The sequence below is a fragment of the Nilaparvata lugens genome, chromosome 8 (genome assembly GCF_014356525.2).
Source record: "Nilaparvata lugens isolate BPH chromosome 8, ASM1435652v1, whole genome shotgun sequence".
Taxonomy (NCBI): domain Eukaryota; kingdom Metazoa; phylum Arthropoda; class Insecta; order Hemiptera; family Delphacidae; genus Nilaparvata; species Nilaparvata lugens.
Window position 1 is genome coordinate 36,567,091 of NC_052511.1, and position 23,003 is coordinate 36,590,093.

The 23,003-nt window shown below is 35.5% G+C and overlaps 1 protein-coding gene across 1 annotated transcript in view; it reads left to right on the forward strand.

Moving 5' to 3' along the window:
- Window positions 1–23,003, forward strand: part of LOC111049432 — a 390,770-nt gene that overhangs the window by 340,077 nt on the left and 27,690 nt on the right. The window contains exon 3 of the mRNA XM_039434661.1: window positions 15,325–15,433. Within this exon, the coding sequence (XP_039290595.1) occupies window positions 15,325–15,433 (109 nt within the window). The remainder of the gene's footprint in view (window positions 1–15,324; window positions 15,434–23,003) is intronic.

Consider the following 23,003-nt stretch of genomic DNA (forward strand, 5'->3'; position numbering starts at 1 on the left):
CATATATAGACTACGAAATAATTATGAAACTGTATATGAATATGAAAGCAGTTTGTAATATAATAACTATAGAAATAATCATATGTTATGCATCTACATAAATTGGCGGAGCTTTGGACAAATCAATGTCCATTCTTCGGAAAGAATATTAAAAATATCCTCCCCACTAACTCTCTACCAAACGTTAATTTCGTTATTTAAACTAAGGATTTATTTATTAATGGAAATATTGTAAAAGTTTTAATCAATATGAATATTAAAGAGAAAAAAACAGAAAATTGATAGAGTAAAATAATTATATAGGTAGATAAGATCAAATAATTGATTAATAAAATGAAGTAGGCTGAAAGTAGATCTGGGTTATCAACTTTCAGTAGCCTAATATACAGCAGTATGCATGGATAATTGAAATAACATGAGTTTATATAATATATATATATATATACAATTCGTTCTATAACATGGTTTAAAGGTTTGTATTTGTGGGATGGGTGGGGGATGAAGGAGAAAGAGAAAAAAAGAGAGAAGAAATAATCGGAAAAGAAGTGCGAAAATTGGGGGAAGAGATAGAATATTGGGTGGGAGAACTCATATATTATGATAATCATTCACAATTCGAATACGAGTATGCATTCCTTATTACTTGATAGATAAGGGAGAGAATAATAACATAGAGAGCAGGTAGAATAATAGAAGATAAATCACATAGTATAGTTCGTTTATTTTTCAAATTTCACTGTCAACTCATGCCGATAGTCCTAGTAGTTCTTTTTGGTAAAGCTATGTGACGCTGGTAGTCTCTCATACTGTGCCCTTCTTACACTCTCACCCAAACAAAACAGTAATAATAGACAGTAGTCGACAGAAATCGACTTGATTTAACAAAAAAATACTCTAAATTTGGAACATTTGGTGTTTACTCTGAACACCCTATACCATGGGGTATACCATATCTACTTATGCAATCTTTTCTCTATTACAATAATAATTATTGAGAAGTGAAAAAGCAAAATGGAGAGTAGGAGGGGCAGATGAGAAGAAAAGGAGATGTTGGAGGGAAATGAAAACGTGGAAAAGAATTATTATTAAAAAATTACCATGAGAAACAGAACGAATATAGGTGAGGAAAGACTGACGGATGATAAATTAATTGCAATAGAATATGAGGAAGGAAATTGAGAAGAAGTATCATTCCATTTGTATAAACTACAAAACGAGAAGATAATGGAGAAGAGGGAGAATATAAGAAATACCGAAATTCAAGAGTGGAAACGCAGATAACAAAATAGGAAAGGGAATGCGATGCTCGGCACCAGTATGAGTTTTGCCCTATTCGGAACTGTTGGATAAATTATGACAGAGAATTACTTTGTGAAGCTTATCGCGTTTAAAATCAACTGCTACAGTATCAGAAGCAGTAGAAGAAGTAGAAGAAGAAGGAAAAGAAGGAGAAGGAGAAGAAGAAGAAGAGAAAGATTAAGGAAAAGAAGATGAAGAAAAAGATAAGTTTGAGGAGGAGGAGGAGGAGGAGGAGGAGGAGGAGGAGGAGGAGGAAGAGGTGAGAAGAAGAAGAGAAGAAGAAGAAGAAGAAGAAGAAGAAGAAGAAGAAGAAGAAGAAGAAGAAGAAGAAGAAGAAAGAAGAGAAGGAGAATAACTGCGATGTGCGATTACAGTTATTGTGCAGCTAATAGAATTTTGTAGGTAGCAACGTCGTTGGCTGTTTACACAAGACTGGAATGGGAATTTGCAACGTTGAATATTCGAAACTTCACCGTGATTAACTTTCTCTAGGTTAAATTGCATGTAGATTCTTGATACTAAATTGTTCCAAATACAAATTCTAGCTAGTCTGGATGTTCTTAATAATAGATACTACCTCTTTCTGTTCAAATTGTACCTAGTTGTTTCATACAGATAAAGTAGTGGTACTTGAATTCAAATTCTAGCATCTATCTATTCTGCAATAGCAATTCTACCTTATTCCACAATCATGTTTCCGTAAGGGTACGTCATTTTACGGTCGTTAAATTTAATGGACTTAACGTACAACCAAATCTTCAAGTAGTAGACGAAGGGTTTATGTGGGGAAAAGATTTGACAATATTTTATATTGATGACAGAGAGAACAGTGGAGAAAAAATATATATACGAGTTATTCAATGAGAATTAGTTATAGTGAGGTTTACGTATGATGACAGTGGAGAAATATAGAAGAGCAGTGTTGCTGATTCTCTGCCATTCTACTCCACTGCCTTCTATAGAGGCAGATACCGGCTGATACCGGACGGTATAGGTATCATATTTAATATCAATTATCTTGTTTAAATAATCAATTAATATCGGGGGACCGAGCTTTGCTCTGGAGTGTAAAAGCATAGAAAATTTGTAACGAAAGATTCATAGTTTATATTAAATTACTCATTTTCTCAGTCGTACAATTATTCTTAAAGTTATATGAGGAGACACAACAGGTTTATGCCCAAAACTGTCCCCTTTTGAAATTTATTCTACACTCGAAATCAAAATCTAGGTTAAGCTACTATCACTCATCAAAATAACAATTTATTCACACTTCAAAAAACAAACACATCATCAATTACAAATTGATATACTATGAATTTGATTTAGAATGATATACTATGTTTGCTACAATATTTGTTAATGTACTATGTACTATTCTACACTAACATCATCTAGTTACTATTTTGGACTTTCTGAAGTAAGCATGTTTTCTAAAAAAAAAGAGAAATAAACAAAAATAAGTTTTTCTTGCTGAATTTTTCTTCACGTGAGATCAGCTGAATGATCCCACATATACAATCGTTCACTCACTTCCATTACGGTATAGACAGACGACAAAATTTTCAGCTGTTTTTACAAGGACGTATTTATTCTTTTAATGTCCTTCAGCGAGTTATCCCAGGGTTGAAATCTGGTGCAATCGAATTTTCATATCATAAACCTACTTTGTTCCAAATTTCGTGAGAATCGTTAGAGCAGTTTTCGAGATACGGTCACATACATATATATATATATATATAAACAGAAATTGCTCGTTTAATCGTATAGGATACTGTATTTCATTCGTCAAGAATATATTTTCTTCAATGATTAAATAATAAATTTTTATGATTGAGAATGAATATTTCTTCAATTAATTGTCGAATGAGAGACAAAGGTAACAACACCAATGTTAATCAAATACTGCCATTATAACGTTTACCACACTATAGATTCGATTTCATTTTGTCTGAAGGCTCTAATAACTTTTTCTCTGTCACTGCTCCTATGATGCCTTGTACCAAGGATAGTGTATAGCTATTACTATATACTATACTATTCTTGGCCTTGTACTACAATCAGTAATTATTATTTTTCCATTAGAATGAATAAACAATAATTCCAATTTGCAATTATATTTAACTCATCTCAATCCTTTCCAATTACATTCTTTCCATTACCCACTAGATAAACAATCAAATTGCACCGGTTCGATCCCTATGCTGAGTGTCCTAGCAACGTTAATGGGTATTGGTGAACCCATCTGGGGACGCTGCAACAGTCATTAAACACATTTTAATCAGCAGTATGGCTGTGACATTATCAAACACCAGCCATATTGCGAATTACACAGGGAGAAGAGAGGAGATATCGTGAGAGAGAGAGAGAGAGAGAGAGATAGCGTGTTAAAGAGAGAGAGTGTGTAAGTGAGGGGGAGAGAGATAGAGTGGCAGAGTGATAGAGTGGCAGTGAGGGTGAGTGCGAGAGAGAGAGTAGGAGGGATAGGAAAAAGAGAGAGATATAGTGAGAGTGGTGGAGTGGGTAGGAGAGAGAAATGATGGGAGAGAGTAGGAGGGATAGGAAAAAGAGAGAGATATAGTGAGAGAGATGGAGTGGGTGGGAGAAAAAATAGAGAGATATACTGAGTTCATGCTGTTCAATCTGCAAATCGACTACCATATCTTGTCCACTAAATATGAACTATATACTCAGCTCTTCTCAATAAACATAATTTGTTTTCCCTCTCTCCCCTTGTTTATTAAACCCCTGTCATTGTCCTCTCCTGGTTCACCCTCTCTTTCCATCTATTTGCTTATTTTTCTCTTTTTTACATCCTCGTCTTCTCTTCACACCTCTTTGAGGTGTGTTCCTCTCCCTTGATAACTATTAATTTCAAAAACTCTCTTTCTCAATTATTTTAATTCTCGATTTCAAATTATTTTGAAAATAATTATATCGGAAAAACTCATGTCATTGCGTATATAGAATGTAGTAACAATCCAACCCAATAAAAATTTTTTTTTGCTCCCTATCGTTTTTGATGATGTACTTGTATGAATCAATAAGGGATAAAGATTGAATGTAAAAGACTAAGAAATTGTCAAAAACCACAGATTTATTGATACTTAGAAAGACCGGTTTCGGTTATTACACCATTGTCAATCTCTGATAAATTATTCTCTGATAATCTATTTCTCTGATAAATTATTAGTAGATAGTTATTTGATAGTTATTAGTAGATTATTAGTTCCTGATTATTATTAGATAATAGAAAAATAATCTTTTCTCTGATCATCAGAGATTGACAATGGTGTAATAACCGAAACCGGTCTTTCTAAGTATCAATAAATCTGTGGTTTTTGACAATTACTTAGTCTTTTTTTCATTCAATATGAATAATTACCACAATATCAACTTCTCAACTACACAAAAAAGGGATAAAGAATTATGAATTTAAATGTTCTGTCTAGTAATGTACATTCATTTAAAATCAATTTTTTTGTCCTCTTCTCAACTTTCGTACTGTCTCCTATCTTTTCTGTCACTGTCTTTCGGGTAGTATTAATTTTTCCTTTTTATCATTTTCATATTCTTCGGCTTATGTTTTCAACCTCCGCTTCCCAATCAACCACACCCAATCCACCACACCCAATCCTTATTGCATCCTTTCTGAACAATTCCGTCCTTTTTCATCTGTCTCTATCAATTATCCATTTCTCTCCTCTATTCTCGATAATTATCCATTTCACTGTTCCCCTCATTTCATATCCCTGTTCCTTCTCCTCATATCCCGATTCTATCATTTCATCTCTGTTTCCTCTCCCATTTCTTTGTTTCTCTCATTCCGAATGCATCTTCCCTCTTTCTACCACCCATTTCACTGTTCCTTCTCCCCATATCCCAGTTTCCATCATCCCTGTTCCTACCTACCATTTACTTTTTCCTTTGATTCTGAATCTCTCTTCCCCCCTTAATTAGCAATTCTCCTGTTCCTTCTCCCCATATCCCAGTTTCCATCATTCTGCATCCCTGTTCCTTTCTGCCATTTCCTTGTTCCTCTCTTTCCGAATGCCTTTTCTCTCTTTCCTCCACCAATTTCCTTGTTCCTCTATTCCGAATCCTTCTTCCATCTTTCTTCCACTCATTTCCCTGTTCCTTCTCCCTATATCCCAGTTTCTATAATTTCGTATCCCTGTTCCTCATTGACATTTCCTTGTTCCTTTCATCCGGAATCCCTCTCCCCTCTTCTCACCAACCATTGCCTTGTTTGTCTCATTCTAAATCTCTCTTCCCTGTTTCATCCATCATTTTCTTGTTCCTCTCATTCCTCATCCTTCTCTATCCCATTCCGCACACCCTCCTCTTCTCTACTCCCCTCTCACTCACTCTCAAACTTGACGACCAGCAATATTTCGAATGAGACAATTTCCATTTGTGGATGAGTGCCCTGTAACCAGAGACCCCCCTTTGTTTGCACATTTTGCGTATCGATCACAAGCACCTGTTCATCCCTGTATTGCTATTGGCTGTCACAGACTGCCAACTTTTCGCATAAATTAATACATCCTGCATGTTCTATTTCTTTCTTTCCGCTGGGTTGAGTTCAATTAATCATTCGTTATAACTATTTTGCTCGTCATGTCATTTTATGTATGTAGAATGTTTTATCGCTTTATTATTGGTTTATATGTTTTCTAGCAACAAATAATTTGTGCATATTGAATGAAAAAGACTAAGAAATTGTCAAAAAACCACAGATTTATTGATATTTAGAAAAACCGGTTTCGGTTATTACACCATTGTCAATCTCTGAGAAACGTTATTACTCGAGAACTGAGTTTATCAGAGATTGACAATGATGTAATAACCGAAACCGGTCTTTCTAAGTATCAATAAATCTGTGGCTTTTTGACAATTTCTTAGTCTTTTTCATTCAATATGGATAATTACCACAATATCAACTCCTCAACTACGCAAAAAGTGAATTTGTGCATGTCTTCTAGCAATAAATAAAATGAAAATAGATGAATAATATCGTGATGCTGGATGAAATTAGAGGCAAAAAACTCTTTCCAGGCAACAAAAACTATGAAAAGCTCAATCATGTTGCCTCTTGTCTCTGATAAGTTCTTGATGAACCAATTTATCCTGGTTACATGGATTCTTGAAATAAGTAAACTCTTCATTTGTAGAGCTAATCAAATAAAAATTGAACATGACTTTCTACTAGTAACGGATCAACAACATTTGATATTTACGAATGAATCAATGACAACGAAAACATATGGTTCATCATATCATTCTACCCGGCTAGATTTTCGTGTTATCTTAGGGGCAAGATGACGGAGCGACACAGTGGACTCTTGTCCATCAGGGCGACGAATGTGAGCATACTCTGGGTTTGCCTCAATCAATTCAACTTCTTCTACTGATGAATCTTGCTTTGAATTTCGGTTCATTTCCTTCAGCCAAACTGGTCCTGGGCTCATTAGCCAAGATGGTAGTGACTGTCCATTTGTTGAGGATCTCATGTGTAGGAACATTCGTTCATGAGGGGTGCAATTTGTTGTAGTACACAAAAGAGATCGAATAGAGTGAAGTGCATCAGGCAACACTTCCTCCCATCGATTTGAATCAAGTCCTCGTGATCTTAGAGCTAGTGTTATTGCTTTCCATATAATTCCATTATATCGCTCTACTTGACCATTCCCTCTCGGATTGTAAGGCGTTGATCTACTAGTTGCTATCCCTTTTGAGCCAAGAAAGCTCTTCAACTCAGTTGACATGAAGGATGTTCCTCTGTCTGTGTGAATATAGCTTGGAAGGCCAAACATTGATATTAATGAGACCAGGCAATTTATGACTGTTCTCGCAGTCATGTCTGGACAAGGAAATACAAAAGGGAATCTTGAGTACTCATCAACCATCACCAGTAGGTATTTATTTCTTGTTTTGATTGTACGGGTCCTTTGAAGTCCATATTAATTCGTTCAAAAGGTTTTGTTGCCTTTATGAGATTTCCTTTTGTCTTCATATACTGTGGTTTTATTTCAGAGCAAATTGCACAATTGGAGCAAATTTTCCTTACATCATCTACAGTATAGGGAGATTTTTCATTCTGAGCCAGTGGTAGAAACGAGTTACACCAGGGTGACAAAGTTCATCATGGTATTTTGCCAAGCTGAGTTCAATGTTGAACAACCAGCTGTAATACATATACGAGAGAGTGCATCAGCTGGTGCATTTTCTTTTCCAGGTCTGTAGACTATGTTGAATTTGTATTCAGATAATTCTAGGCGCCCCTTTATATCTTTTCATTTTTTATTTTTCTATTGTGTTGAGTGCCAAACATGAATGTGACTGATTTTTGGTCAGTGATCAAAGTGAATTGTTTTCGTAGTAAATAGTGTCTCCATTTTCTTATAGACTCCACAATGGCATAGGCTTCTTTCTCAACAGCTGAATGCCTGGTTTCACTTTGGGACAAGTTCGTGAGAAAAAGGCTACTGGTCGAGAATTTTGTGTTAATGTTGCACCAATTGCAAAATCTGATGCATCTGTCTCAATTATGAATGGTACATTTTCATCAACAAAGAGCAGTACCGCGGAAGCAATTTCATTTTTCAACAATTCCAAAGTTTCCATCTGATCTTGAGATAGAGGGAATTTCTGTATGTGGACAAGGGGGTGAATCGGACATGGAAATCACATTTTAGAATTGATATGATAAACCATATGTTTTCGTTGTCATTGATTCATTCATAAATATCAAATGTTGTTGATCCGGTTACTAGTAGAAAGTCATGTTCAATTTTATTTGATTAAATTGAAATAAGTAAACTCTTCATTTGTAGAGCTAATCAAATAAAATTGAACATGACTTTCTACTAGTAACGGATCAACAACATTTGATATTTATGAATGAATCAATGACAACGAAAACATATGGTTTATCATATCAATTCTAAAATGTGATTTCCATGTTCTACGATATAAAATGTATATACATTCTAAAGCCACGTTCACACCAGAATTGTCATCGAACTAATGTTGTTCACAAATAGAATTCCTCAAAAAAGTTTTCAATTTTTTTCTGTAGAGAAAGGTCCCCGTTTCAAGATGACGGCCCTTTATTCGGGAATTTTACCTTAAAAATCAAACTAATTTTTCAATTCTTTCATCAGATTAGGTTCGAATTGGGCTCATTCGTCTCAGCGCTTCAATGCGGTATTATTCCATGTATTACATGTTCAAAATTTTCAACTTTTTGAAATTCAAATATCTTCCTATAATAGTCCCAAATATCAAGTTTCAATTTTTTTATCCCTTCAACCGTGAATCCTAGCTCTAAAGTATAAAGAACTTCTATTTCTCAGCGTCTTCCACTGATCCTATTGCATATATCATCATACTCTAAATCCAATTTGTATGTGTGTTTGTGTTCGAAAAGGCGAGAGTGTGTTGCGAGTAGTGATTTTAGTAAGTGTAGCGAGTTCTACTGTTCTCCGAAATACTAGTATTGATTGTATATCTACATCTATTATGATTTATGATAGATCATTATTATAATAATTATTCTAATAATACAGAATCAGGGTTCCAAACTGTTGCAAATAAGTGATTAAGAATTCGTAAAAATGATATCCCATAAAGGGTAAGTTATCCACCCATAAGGGGGGCTAAGGGTACCATTAGCTCCTTAAGTGGTCAACCATAGGAGGGAGTCGTTCACTAAAGAAAAATACTAGATCAATCAGAGTAAACTAAACTGAATTACCCAAACTTCCAAGGATATCAAGATGGATTGAAACAAGTCTGCATTTTTAGAAAATCTTCTCTTTTCTTCAATAATACCAGAATCTTGTTTGGGCTAAAATTACTGTTACCAACTCTGGATCCGAACATAACGACTTTTCCACTCACATCTCATAACGTAAACTTCATCCTCTCACAAAAAATAATCACCAATTAAGACTGGTAGTTAGGTAGTTACAACACAAAACTCATAATCATCCAATTTTATGATCAAAGTCCGTTCACCCTAGAAGTATAGAAATAAGTCCACTTGTGAGCCTACCCTGTTGATCAAAGCCATTGTCCGCCATTTTGAACATCCGGCAAACTTAAATAGCTGACGAAGTTGTTGTTAAACTTGGAGCAAATTTACGAAGCAAAGTTCAAAAGTTGGTTCCTACATAATAATTTCAAGCGTAACCGTTCACGTTTTCAGCGGGGATTATTGGAAGGCCTTCTGAAGATCGCCAACAATGTTGTTGAGCTATAATGGAGTCGGCTGTTTATAAGTTTCGATTCTGAAAATCAACTTGGAAAGCTGTTGTCGAGTACAATAATCAACACTGAAAGGCCGATAGTTTATACAAGGAGCTGAAATAAGTTTCTATGGACCTTTCATATTTTTTAATTTTTGTATCTCCTCCTCCTTCTCGCCCTCCTCATCATCATCCTCCTCCTACTCCTCCTCCTCTTCCTCATTCTCATCCTACTCCTCCTCCTCCTCCTCATCATCATCATCATCATCATCATCATCATCATCATCATCATCATCATCATCATCATCAGTCTCCTCTTCCTCCTCCTTCTCCTCATCATGCTCCACCTCCTACTCCTCTTCCTCTTCCTCCTTCTCATCCTACTCCTCCTCCTCATCATCATTATCATCATCATTATCATCATCATCATCTCATCATCATCATCATCATCATCATCATCATCATCATCATCATCATCATCATCATCATCATCATCATCATCATCATCATCAGTCTCCTCTTCCTCCTCCTTCTCCTCATCATGCTCCACCTCCTACTCCCCTTCCTCTTCCTCCTTCCCATCCTACTCCTCCTCTTCATCATCATCATCATTATCATCATCATCATTATCATCATCATCATCATCATCATCATCATCAGTCTCCTCTTCCTCCTCCCTCTCCTCATCATGCTCCACCTCCTACTCCTCTTCCTCCTTCTCATCCTACTCCTCCTCATCATCATCATCATCATAATCATAATCATAATCATAGGCATCATCATAAACATAATCATAATCATCATCATCATCATCATCACCATCATCATAATAATCAGTCTCCTCTTCCTTCTCCTCCTCCTCCTCCTCATCCTTCTCCTCCTCCTCCTTCTCCTCCTCCTCCTCCTCCTCCTCCTCATCATCATCATCATCATCATCATCATGTGGACGAGGTTGTGAAGCGACTTAGTAGGGCAACATTTGCGATATCAAGATTAACGACGAGTCTGAACAAGAAAGTAGTATTCTCGGCTTATTATGGTTACTTTCAACCGCTACTGACCTACGGCTTGATCTTGTGGGGCTCATCAACTGGAATGGTCAGAGTGTTCAAGGCACAGAAGCGAGTGGTCAGGATGATGCTGGGGAAACCCTTGAAGGCCACTGTTCCAAAGTGCAAGAATTCTGACGCTTCCCTGTCTATACATACTCGAGGCTGCACTACATGGACTCAAACATAGAGCTTCCTGGGCTAGAGGATCAGATATACACGGGTACAACACGAGGTCTAGGAATGCTCTGAGACTAGATGCTCATAGAACGTCTTTTTTCCAAGGTAGTCCTGATCACATGAGCAGGAAAATATTGAACTCTCTCCCACCTGTTATATCTGAGATTGACTCTGAAGTTTTGTTGAAGATTAAGTTGAAGGATTGGCTGATCGAAAAATCCTTTTACAGTATATTGGAATTTTTGAATTGAGAAATTTTTAAAATGATTTGTCTTCTTGGAATTGAATTATTTTTTGTTATTTAAATATCTTAATATTTTTTACAATGTAATTTACCATTGTGACTATGTATTTGACTTGTGTCAATATTGTATTATTGTTCAATGCATGACATCAATAAAATTGAAATTGAAATTGAAAAATCATCAGTTTCCTCTTCCTTCTCCTCCTCCTCCTTTTTCTCCTTTTCCTCCTCCTCCTACTCCTACTCCTCCACCTCTTTCTCCACCTCTTCATCATCAACATCAGTCTCCTCCTTCTCCTCCCCCTCCTCATCCTCTTCCTTCTCCTCCTCCTCCTTCTCCTCCCCCTCCTCCTCTTACTCTCTTCATTGTTTCCGTTTCCTTCTTTGTTATCTTTCTAGCTTTTCATTACTGTAATTACCAGTGTAATCTTGAAAGCTCATTGAACCATTAGCACTGGAGATTTCCTCCCCATTTTTTAATATTATACAATGTCAGTTTTATGCTTCTATTTTATTATACAGTCGTTTTTGTTCGTAGTAAAGCACCGAATCCAGACTTTCCAGGACTTGGTAAATTTTAGTACTGTGAGTTACTGTTTCACTAGTCCATTGAGTTGCCAGTTTCAACTTTGTGACGTTCGCAGTTCTTTGTGAAGTTGTGAATATTAATATTTTGAATGTTTTCGGTATTACTTCATTAAGGTATAACTTGAAGCTTGGAACAAGAATAGTGGGAAGTGAAATGAGGAGACAACTTGAGGCTTGGAAAAAGAAACTAGAGAGAGGTGCAGAAAATGAGAGAGAACCTTGAAAGATCAAAGCAAATATAGAGAATATTGAGACATGCTCACAAGTAACAATAATTGAGAATAGGATTAAGTCACAAATTCAATGTGGTGTGAGAAAAGGATGGAATGCTTGGATTGAAGATGAAAAAGAGTGAGAAGTTCGAAAGTTATAAGAAACTAGAACGTGAGACAATGAAATAGAATATGTAGAGACAATGAAATGAAATAAATAGAATTAGTGAGAGAGACAACTTTCCAGACAAAATGGGAGAGGAAAAGGATGGGAAAGGAGAATGAGAAGAAGTGAGAAGAGAGAAACTAATAGCAAGATAAATATAAGATTTAGAGAAGCAGGTAGCAAGAGAGAATTGCTATCAAATAAGGCTCAGTGATTAATAAAATTGGAAAGAGACAATGACTGAGGTAAAGAGAGAGATCAGTTGAGAAGAAGAGAAATATCAGATTAGATTATCTATTCATATATGCTAGAATATTTTTACACACTAATTTACATTAATGACAGTATAGCTAATTATTCCTCGAATTTTACAAAGTATGAAACATGATCAATCAGAATGAAATTTGAATTGAATAACAATGATAAAATATTGTAATATAACTACATAAGTCGGCCATGTGTCAACAACTAATTGTTGACTCTGAAAAGGATATAAAAGAATATCCTTCTGATCAAAATACTGTACGAATCGAAGATTTGGGAAGATTTCAAGAGAGAATTACTACCTAAAAGGTCTGAGTGATTAATAAAGTTGAAAAGATACAATGACAGAGGTAAAGAGAGAGAAAACAAGGGAGAAGAACGAAAATTTTAGAATAAAGAGAGCTATTTATGTATAGAAATAGGAAGAGTACGAGAGAGAATTGCTATCAAAACGGTCTGAGTGATTAATAAAGTTAAAAAGAGACAATATAAGATCTAAAGAGATAAGATAAGATATATTTTATTGTCAATAAACATATACAATGCAGTAATAGGCAAAAGTCAAAATACAAACAATACAATAGAAACAAAATCATAACACTGGCAAAAGTTACAATACAACCAACAACTGAACCAACCGAATACAGTCATAGGAAAAGATTGGTTAAGAGAGCTGAAGATAGGTAAAGAGAGAGAAAGCGAGAGAGAAGAACAAAAAAGATTGAATAAATAGAGCCAACTACTTATAAAAAAAGGAAGAGTTCAGAAGTAAGAAGAAGATAAGGATAGAGATGCACAGATGAATTAGTGATAATGATAACTGAGAGGAGAATATTGTAGAGGCAACGAGCAAGAAAGCGAGAGAAACGATCAAACAAGATTGAATGAAGAGAAACATCTTCTAAGACAAAATGAAATACGACGTGAGCATAAGCATAAGGTAACGAGTAAGAAAGTGAGAGAAACGATCAAACAAGATTGAATGAAGAGAAACATCTTTTAAGACAAAATGAAATACGACGTGAGCATACGCATAAGGTAACGAGTAAGAAAGTGAGAGAAACGATCAAACAAGATTGAATGAAGAGAAACAACTTATAAGAGAAAATAAAAGACATCGTGATCATAAGCATAAGGGAACGAGTGAGAAAGTGAGAGAAACCATCACATAAGATTGAATGAAGAGAAGAAACAACTTCTAAGAGAAAATAAAAGACATTGCGAGCATAAGCATAAGGGAACGAGTGAGAAAGTGAGAGAAACCATCAAATAAGATTGGATGAAGAGAAGCCACTTCTAAGAGAAAATAGAAGACATCGTGATCATAAGCATAAGGGAACGAGTGAGGAAGCGAGAGAAACGATGAAATAAGATTGAATGAAGAGAAGAAGCTTCTAAGAGAAAATGGAAGACATGGTGATCATAAGCATAAGGAAATGAGTGAGTAAGCGAGAGAAACGATCAAACAAGATTGAATGAAGAGAAGAAGCTTCTAAGAGAAAATAAAAGACATCGTGATCATAAGCATGAGGGAACGAGTGAGGAAGCGAGAGAAACGATCAAACAAGATTGAATGAAGAGAAGAAACTTCTAAGAGAAAATGAAAGACGTAAGGAGGTCGTATGCACTCATTCGAAGCAATTGTTGAGCAGAAGCGAATCGTTTTGAGTAGTGAGTTGTCTTAGGATGCGAATATTTCCCCTGGGTCTTCACAGACCTGTGATGTGTCGTACGATGTCTGGTGAGGCATGCTTGCTTCTCGTATTCACTTCAAATAATTATCGTACGACTTCACTGTACAAACAAATGCACGAAGTAATGAAAGTAAATATTGTAGTGCGGTTTCTTCCCGTGTTTGTTGCGAGGTATGGGAAACTGTTCGTATTCCAAACTGTTCGCCTGGAATACAAAATATTTAGGGTAGTGGTCTGCTCATGTATGTAATGAGATATGAGGAAGTTCGTTTCGCGGAAGGTATGAGAAAGATTCTTCCGTGTAGTAGTTGTAAGGTGGGAGTATCATTCATCGAAACGTGCAAATATATAGTTACTTTCAAGAATGAAATAATTTTGTAGTAGTATGGAGATGAAATATCATTCATTGTTTCAATTATTCATAATAATTATTATCTTAACAGTGCTTTTGAAGAAAATTTCGAAAACCGTTTTCAATTATTCTTATACCGTATCTGAAATAATCATTTCTAAATAAATGAATTAACGGGTAATTTCAAACTTGATTTGCTCACACTGGGCTCCCCCCATTGCCAGAAATGTGGGTGACTAATATGAAGATATGATTGTAATATGACAATATGAAGACAATTTTATGTCTTCAAGAAGACATAATAGTCTCGGACAACAACCAATCATAGAACAGCAATGCAGTACGGATCCTCCAGATATTGAGAAGTGGCTTTTAAAAAATCACACTCGAAGTTTCTGAAGCAGAGTATGTGTATGTCTGGAGTTTTTTTAGTAGTTTTGGTCATTCAATAAACCTAAACCTAATTAATTCTCCAGTATAGAAAAACTGTATCAATTCAAATTGGATATTGTTCTTTAAAAAATACTGTAGCCTAATGTGTCTGAAGCCAATTTATGTGAAGTTTCAAGAATAATTATCTCCCAGTTCTCTTCGAAATTCAAGCTTTCTCTGTGGGATAATTTTTTGTGATATGGAAACTATTTCTCACTTTATTGCACCACAAAGGAATCACCACTACGCATTATTCTAACTGAATCATTATAATTATTCTAACTTGCATTATTATTGAAAAATTAATTTTAAGTACAGGTATCTCCCAGGTCCCAGCAAGGCCAGAATTGTTGTTGTTGATGGAATATTTCCGCTCAATAACACTTGATTGCAACACAGAGGAATTCCCACATTTAATTCTAATCTATAAATCATTATATTTTAACTCTCACTATAAAAGTATAGCTATCTTCTAGAAAGGCCATACTTTCTGTTTTTGATAGAATATTTCCACTCAATAACAGGGCTCAAGTATGAGCACTTTCAAGTTATGAAGATTCTTATAAAACTGTTTATATTTTCTATGTTTCAGGTGGATAGAGAAGACCCGTGTGTCTACTGCCTGTGTCTTGATGGAGACATGTTTTGCTGGTGGTCAGAAATCCAATGCCACAACAGCTCCATCTACACTTCACAAACAGGTAATAATTCATTTAATTTCCAATCAGAAATTGAATAACTTCTATCATAAAATATATTATTGATGCGAGAAGCTTTATCCTATCGTTTCTACTAATATCGATCAAAAACTGTATTATTGAACGAAAATCCAAATTAATTCCCGGGGCTGACAAATAGTTCTTACTTTCCTTGCCCTATTACCAGGTAAGGAAAGTATTGCTTTCCGAAAAAATTAAGGTACCCCAATTTCCAAATTCCTATACGTTTCAAGGTCCCCTGAGTCCAAAAAAGTGGTTTTTGGGGTATTGGTCTGTATGTATGTGTGTGTGTGTGTGTGTGTGTGTATGAGTGTATGTGCGTCTGTGTATACGATATCTCATCTCCCAATTAACGGAATGACTTGAAATTTGGAACTTAAGGTCCTTACAGTGTAAGGATCCGACACGAACAATTTCGATCAAATGCAATTCAAGATGGCGGCTAAAATGGCGAAAATGTTGTCAAAAGCAGGGTTTTTCGCGATTTTCTCGAAAACGGCTCCAACGATTTTTGATACCTAAAAAAGTCATTGATAAGCTCTATCAACTGCCACAAGTCCCATTTCATTAAAAATTCCAGGAGCTCCGCCCCATCTATGCATAGTTTGATTTCAGATTCCCAATTATCAGGCTTCAGGTACAATTTAAACAGAAAATGTCAAGTGGAAAAGATTGAGCATAAAAATCTCTACTATTAATGTTCACTAACATTTTCATCTTGAGTTGAAAATAAGCTCGAAGCTAGAGAAAATAACAATAAATTGAATTGCAAACTGTTGGCAACTGTTGATTCTATTAAATGATTCACTATGAAGAGATGGCAGACTTCGTGTGTTTGCAGCGTTATTGTCCTGTCACCAGCTGGCTTAGATCTTTGAATAGTAGGCTTGAGATGCGCGTGAACACTAGCGTCAGTTGGTCAATTTTCATAACGGCAAGGAAAGTTGTGTGAGTGCGCCACACCAGATTTTTCAATAGTATCACTCATCGAATTTCCATCTAGCTGTTTACCTTGTTGTCAATATTTGCAGTAGCAGAAGTCTTCGGGGTGATTCAATTTGGATATTCGTTCAATAATGATAATTTATTGAATATATGCAATATCCTAGTAATTTCCATCTGTATCTTATAACTACTATATTTTACAGATATTGTATTACACATGTATTACATACACATTGTGTGTCATAAGCTGGGTACAGACTCATGCGCCACGAATAGGTGCATTTTAATTTTAATCAGCTGATGCTGATGCTTATTATATCAGTATTTTAATGTTTCTCTAGCATAGCATCAGCTGATGAAAAGCGAAATGCTCGTGATCGTGGTGCAGAAGTCTGTACGTAGCTTCAAGTGTCTGAAGTGTGTGTACATATAATTTTATACTACTATCTAGTATCTACTACAGTAACTATATAACTATATAACCACTAGTCATATATTAAACACTGGTTATTATTATTATTAGCGTATTGCTTTGAATGGTGGGGAGACCCAAGGGTAGTTCCACCTCGCCGTATATAGTCCAAAGTTCCCTAATGGGAAACCGGACACTAAGGTTATAGTGAGCACAATACTTCAAATTTACACTTTTCACTTCGGAATAAAGTTCAATAAACACTGGTTATATAGTTACTGTAGTATCTGCTGTTTTCGTTTCACAAGACTTCCAATTTTTCTACTCAACAGGTATTCATGAAAAGTCAGACTCGATAACCCACATTTTTCCAAGCTAGGACTCAGTTTGGGACTTTTATGTAGGACTTTTGTAAGTTGGCTTAGCAGGCCTATCAAAAATTGTCGCGTCAAGTCAGCAAAATGAATGGCTTGTGCCTTGCCTTATGCCGGCGATCATTATTCCTGGCAAATCCCTGAAGACATGACAGCATCACTAGGCTTCCTCTTATCTCTGTCTCTCCTGATCGTTTCCTGTCTACCTTCTCTTTCTTCCTCAAATTTTTCTTCTCACTTGTTTTCTGTATTCTCGTCTTACTCCTTTTTTCTTGTGTTCTGTATTCGTGACTTACTTCTCATCCGTTTTCGTCTCTTTCTGCTCTCATTTGCTTTCTTTACTGTATTCTCATTTTTTGCATTGTAACATATTAAATCTGGGTAGATAAAAAGCCCTAACAGAAATAGTAATAGGTCTAAAAATAAAGTAATTGGCTAATATCGCCAAGCAGATAATAACCAAGATTAGATAGCATCAGCTTGTTCTGGCTAAATGGTACAAGAACCTAAAAAGGATTTGAAGGAAGTTTATTGCTCATAAATAGATTATTATATAAAATATTTGAAGATTGAGGTTATGTAGATGTATTCACGGATCGGTGACCTAGAGATCGATCAAACCGAAGAACGTAGAATCTGACCAAAACCCCTTGGCAGAGCTTTATTGCAATCAGATGGTGTGCAATATGGAAAAACACCCGTCCACGTGGCTAATTATTAGGTAGCATGGAATTAATATTAATGTATAGAATATTAACTAGCATGCAAAGAGCATAAATAAAAAACCAAATAAAAATAATTTAATGTATTCAGGAAATAAGAGTTACCAGGCGCATGAATACCGAATAAAATTTGCATGCACCAATAGTAAAACGGCAGTTAATAGGCGGCAACTGTAGGCCAATTCAAAAATATTTATATATATTTATATAAATGTACTAGATTTTGTGTAAAAATTTGTGTAATCTATGTTATCAATATGGCTCGAATGCAAAGAAATTATTAATCATATAATCTAAGCAATATTTTGGCATTTTTTGTAAGATCTATTTGAATTTAATGGCGGAGGATTGAGATATTTAAATTTTATGCTAATTTGAAAGTCGGAAAGAGGATCTGTAAAACTTGAGAAGGAAGAACCAGCACTCGCCAGCCAGATGCCACCATAAGAGGACCCCAAATATTTTAGAGCGAAGTACCTTATTAATAATTTTGTAAAAATTAAAGTTAAAGTAAATTATTAAATTTCTTAAAAGACTTCGTGATGCTATTGTGAAGCAGAAGTCATTTTTCATTTTAATTAAATTTATAACCCCTTGGAGGAGACGATTCCGGCTACCATATTCCCGGACCACATGGAGTTGGATCGACATCGGCGGCTTACAAGAAGATTTTCGACACGTGAGTGATTAAATTTGAATTTAGTGATGGGCGCCCTAGTGCTTCGAAATAATCTGATGATCAAAGCTAGCTCGCCGAAAGGGTTATTATAAATTGAGAAATTAATAAGAGTAATACTTGCGCAAGTAAAAATTAGTATTAAAGGTATTTAATTGAAAGAAAAATATAGATCAATATTTTAGAAATTTCTATTTAATCAAAGAAGTACGAAATCTAGGCTATCAAACGTATGCATACAATATTTAATTTTTTGCAATACAATTTGCGATAATTTATCATAGTTCTAATTCACTAGATGAATGGCTCTACCTATTCCGTCAGGTGCCGAATCTTGCACCCTGAGATAAAAATATATATTCGATACAAATAATCTACTAAATACTAGAGATTTTAATATATATATATATTTGGATTATTAGTGGCTAATTTATCAAGCTGATCTTAGAGCACATATTTTTTGATTGAATTGTCCAAGTCGACAAGTATTAGCAAGTGCATATCGCAGCTACATGCAACAGAATGCATATGATTTTAAGATAAAGGCACATGGTAATGATTCGTGCCATAAATCTAGAATATAAAGTTAGCCTGTGATATTTTATTGATTTCAATTATTGTTCTATTTTTATATTATATTTTTTTTTATCGCTCTATATATATTTTTTGCCTCGACTGATCTTTGCATTATTTATGTAATATATGTATGAAACTTTCATGGTGTGCAATTTATTTTTTATTCCTCAAACTCTATAGTATAAGTATCATTTATATATATATTTATTATTTATTGAATTACAAGAGTTATTGGAGAAGCCCATATCTAGGCCTATCAAGATTTTTTAAGACTGAATACTATTAGAAAACCACGACCTAATTATATCAAATCTCATGCTTTACCGACTGATGCCAAGCAGGAGGCTAATCGTTATTTAAATATAAAGAATAACGTGACACAAAGACATGGCGCCCAACGTGGGGCCACGGATACGGCACAAAGACATGTCGTACCAACGTGGGACTGATGATGAGAGCCAAGCTCATTGAATAATTATTTGAAATTAGGTCAATAACCATATTGAAAATTATAGATAACTTATACGAGTTTTGAGGAAAACTGGCGAAGGGAAATTTGTATTACTTTTTGGGGAATCAATAGCTTTAAATAAAGAGAAATTATATGTTTTAAAGAAAATTTTATATTATTATTATTGTAGAAAATATATTTTATAGAGAGAGCTATTATATTTTATGGGCCTAAACTGCTAGTCAGAAATCAATGAATAGTATTATTATATTATAAGAGCTTAAGTAATAAATAGGTTACCTGGCTTGTAATGTCCATAGGCCTATCCTCATTTGTGTCCTTATTAATGCCTTGTTGGCCAAAACTTTCACTTTTTTAACAAACACTTGACACTTAATCCATTTTTAAAATATGAGTCTCTTTTCGTCCACGCAAAGTAAGGTAGCAGACACACTGCAGACGGCGATAGTAGCGGAGATCGACGCTGAGGGGGGCGCGATGGAGTCCAACGCCCAGATATCTTCAATCACCGCCAAGAATCCTGTGAACAGTAATAACCGTTAAATGTCTCCCAAGAAGCAATAAGGAGGGTTATAGTAGAGGGGATGATCAAGTCATTTTCTAATAGTTTAGAAAAAACAATGACCACAGTAATGAAGAACTTAAAGGCGGAAATGAAGGAAATGCGGGAATCACTGAAGGATACATCGGTAAGAATGGATAAGGAGACTGCGGAAAGAATAGATAACCTACCAGCACAAAACACTTCACAAATTCATGAAATAGCTACAAACAGGAACAATAGTCAACTTATTTCCATAAATAAACAACAGAATAGTAAATCTACACAAATAGCTCACCTAAATTCTGATATAAATCAAAACAAAGTACAACTTAATTCATTGGAGACAGCCGTTGGAGAACAGCAATTATTTTCATCTGAATTAAATGCCGAAGTAGTAGATAATGAAACAGAAGCTTCTAGTCATTGGAAACAGGCCCAAGAGAAGTTGGTACAACTTGAAAGTCAAATACATCAATTTCCGCACGAGAATATAGAGCCTATTCCCATAGCAACGTTTGATTCACTACACAGTTTCAATGAATTAGGCCGTTTTGACAATACAGACCGCTATCTCCAACCTAAAGAATTTATAGATCAGATAAAACTAGTTCAATCATTAACACCCACCTCTTGGAATTTTTGGCGTCTTCGTTTGACTAGTTTATTGATTGGCGAACCCCTGATGTTCTTTCGGAGTAGAGTCCATGAATTTACATCATTGGATGAGTTTGTAGCTGTCTTCCTGGAACAGTATTGGAGCAGAAGTAAACAGTTGGACGTGCTAGCGGACATTATATCATGCGATTTCAACCCTAACTTAGACGGTGCATGTACCACTTTCGTCACTGCCCTACAGTTTAAAAATTCTCAATTGAGCGAGCCCATTAATGAATCGGCATTAGCAAGTATTATTTTAAAGAAGCTACCGTATCAAGTTAGAATGGCACTCGCCACACAACCCATTACTGATTGCAAACAGCTGATAAATCATTTATATGGCATACAGTCTGTGATGGCAATATCAAACCACCGTTCAGACCAGAGATACGCACAAAATCAACACAACTCAAAAAGTAATCAGTATACCAGCCAAAACTATGAACCAGTATCATATGATCACTCTCGATCTACTCCTCAATTTAAACGCTGCTATGATCATAATCAAAATAATTGGAATAGTAGAAGCTTTCAAAATTGTCAAACAAACCATTATCCACAGCTAACCTACAAAAGAAATTATTATTATGGCCGTGATCGATTTAACACAAAAAATGATTACACTCAGAATAATCATAATAGAAATCATAAACCACCACCTCATCAAATTAGTACAACTTATACATTAGCGCATGCAACAGGAATAAATCAACAAAAAACATGGAACCCAGCACCCAACGACCCGCCACCAGATATACAGAAAACTACATCTAAACAATTATGTCTACATGATAACCCCGATACAACCCACACAAGCTCAGAAAAAATAGATAGAGAACCAAGAGGATGACACCAGGGAGGACGGACTACCGGACAAGAGGAGCGCCCACCGCAAGGCCCGGAGACGGAAGCGCCCGAGGACACCGGACGGCCGACATCAGGACGAGGAGGACGACATTCGGGAGAAGAGCATGCACCGCAAGGCCCGGAGGCGGAAGAAAAGGAGGAACCACGCGCGCGCATACCGGCCGCATGCACGGTTCAAACGCCCGAAGAGGACACCGGACCGACACCGAGGAGGACAGGAGCGGACCGACGGCGTGCATCCGCGGCACATACGCTTTAAGAGAGATATTCAGCGATGTGACCGGAAGAATAGGCCAAAGAAATATGACAAAAATGGAGCTACAAGAACAAATATGGATTCGTGCATGGGCAACAAGGAAATGGAAGATGGACTAATGAAGAATGGAAAGTGGTTAATAAGAGTGAAAGAGATAAGGAATTATATTAATAAAATGGGAGCGCCGGGCTATTACATGTGGAAAGATTATATTATTAAAGAACTAATTAGTGTTTTGATTTATTGTATTGTGTGGATTACCATGGCTGTGATAATATTGAAAAGTGATGCTATAATTAAGACCATGTTATTGTTGAAAGAATTTATTAGTGTTGATTGGAAGTGTTATATTATTGAATTGTTTATTATGATGATGAAGCCTAATAATGAATTTAAGTGGAAAGTATCGGATGAAGATGATTGGAAGCTTTATATTATAAAGTCGTTTATTGGTGTAATTAGAATTATAAACAATGCCACTAAAGTGGAAATATCGATACTCAACGGAATAAATAGAAATAATAAGGAAGAAAACAGAACCAGATCAAGGAATTGCTTTAAAAGATACACCAGATACAAGGGCTTTAAATTTATGAAGGATAGATTAATAATAGGACAGCCTCAACAATCAACAGCAGATAACCTCACCAGCCTACAACATCTACAAACAGAATGCAAGAAGATGCAAGTAAATCACAACATTTCTACATGCAATATCACAGAATTTGAAATAAATATGATAAGAAATCAAGGAAAACATTATTATCAAACCGATTACTAACCTTCCTTAATAAATTTAATATTGGTATAGGACCTCGTGGCAACAATCCAATGTTTTAATTCCTTCCAACCGTTAGAAGCCTGCAATAAGGAAAAGAACAATTTTTAAATATGTAATTAAATTATATACATCAGATAAAAAAGGACACAAGCGGGGATAGTAAAATTAAAATTTGTTAATTACCTTTTTAAGAGAAAAAATTGAGCAGTTAGGTTAGTTATGAAAGTCGACAGCAAATTCTGATGTAACATGTAGCACTATGAAATGTAG